This window comes from Athene cunicularia (genome assembly GCF_003259725.1).
Source record: "Athene cunicularia isolate RWA chromosome 3 unlocalized genomic scaffold, athCun1 chr3_part1, whole genome shotgun sequence".
Classification (NCBI taxonomy): Eukaryota; Metazoa; Chordata; class Aves; order Strigiformes; family Strigidae; genus Athene; species Athene cunicularia.
The window spans coordinates 50,975,068-50,975,643 of record NW_020799097.1 but is presented as its reverse complement, the minus strand read 5'-3'; the positions used below and the strand labels follow the sequence as shown (position 1 = coordinate 50,975,643).

General features: G+C 57.8%; 1 protein-coding gene across 1 annotated transcript in view; it reads right to left on the bottom strand.

Annotated features, from left to right (window-relative positions):
• The window catches only part of RPF2 (ribosome production factor 2 homolog), a 13,524-nt gene extending 13,361 nt beyond the window's left edge, over positions 1-163 (bottom strand). The window contains exon 1 of the mRNA XM_026845043.1: positions 52-163. Coding sequence (XP_026700844.1) covers positions 52-74 — 23 coding nt within the window. The 5' untranslated portion in view covers positions 75-163. The remainder of the gene's footprint in view (positions 1-51) is intronic.
• Between the last annotated feature and the right edge of the window lie 413 nt (positions 164-576).

Here is a 576-nt window from a genome sequence, read left to right as displayed (position 1 = left end):
GGCCGGGAGGGGACGACTGTCCATCCCCTCGTGCCCCCCCGCCACACTCACACCACCCGGTCCAGCGCGTCCATCGCCGCCGAGCCGCCTCACGCGCGCGCCGCCGCCGTCACGCACCATCATCCGGTACCTCACATCCGCCGCGGGAAAGGGGCGAGGCCGGGCCGGGCGCCGCAGAACGCGCATGCGCAGAACAAGCCCCGCCCTCCCAGCGGCGCGAGAGGCACGCGCTGGCTTCTCGCCCCGAGAGGGCCGAGTCCCGCCCAGCGGCGGGTGCAAGTTAACTAACGCGCAGGTATTGAGGAGCTACGCAACGTGCGCGGCGGCGGCAGCGGCCGAGCCGCTTGTTTCTGACCTGCTTATCCACCTTCTCCTCCCTAGTGCGTTGGGAGCCACACTGAAGTGGTGCAGATAAAGCATGCCCTTTAAAGCCCAGTTTCTCCCCAGATTTACTTATTTGGGAAGATGGATGCAACTATTAGGAGTTATTACACATAATATAAATTATTATTATATCACTAAAATATAATTATGTGTATATAATTATGTCTATTAATAAAATATTACACATAATAG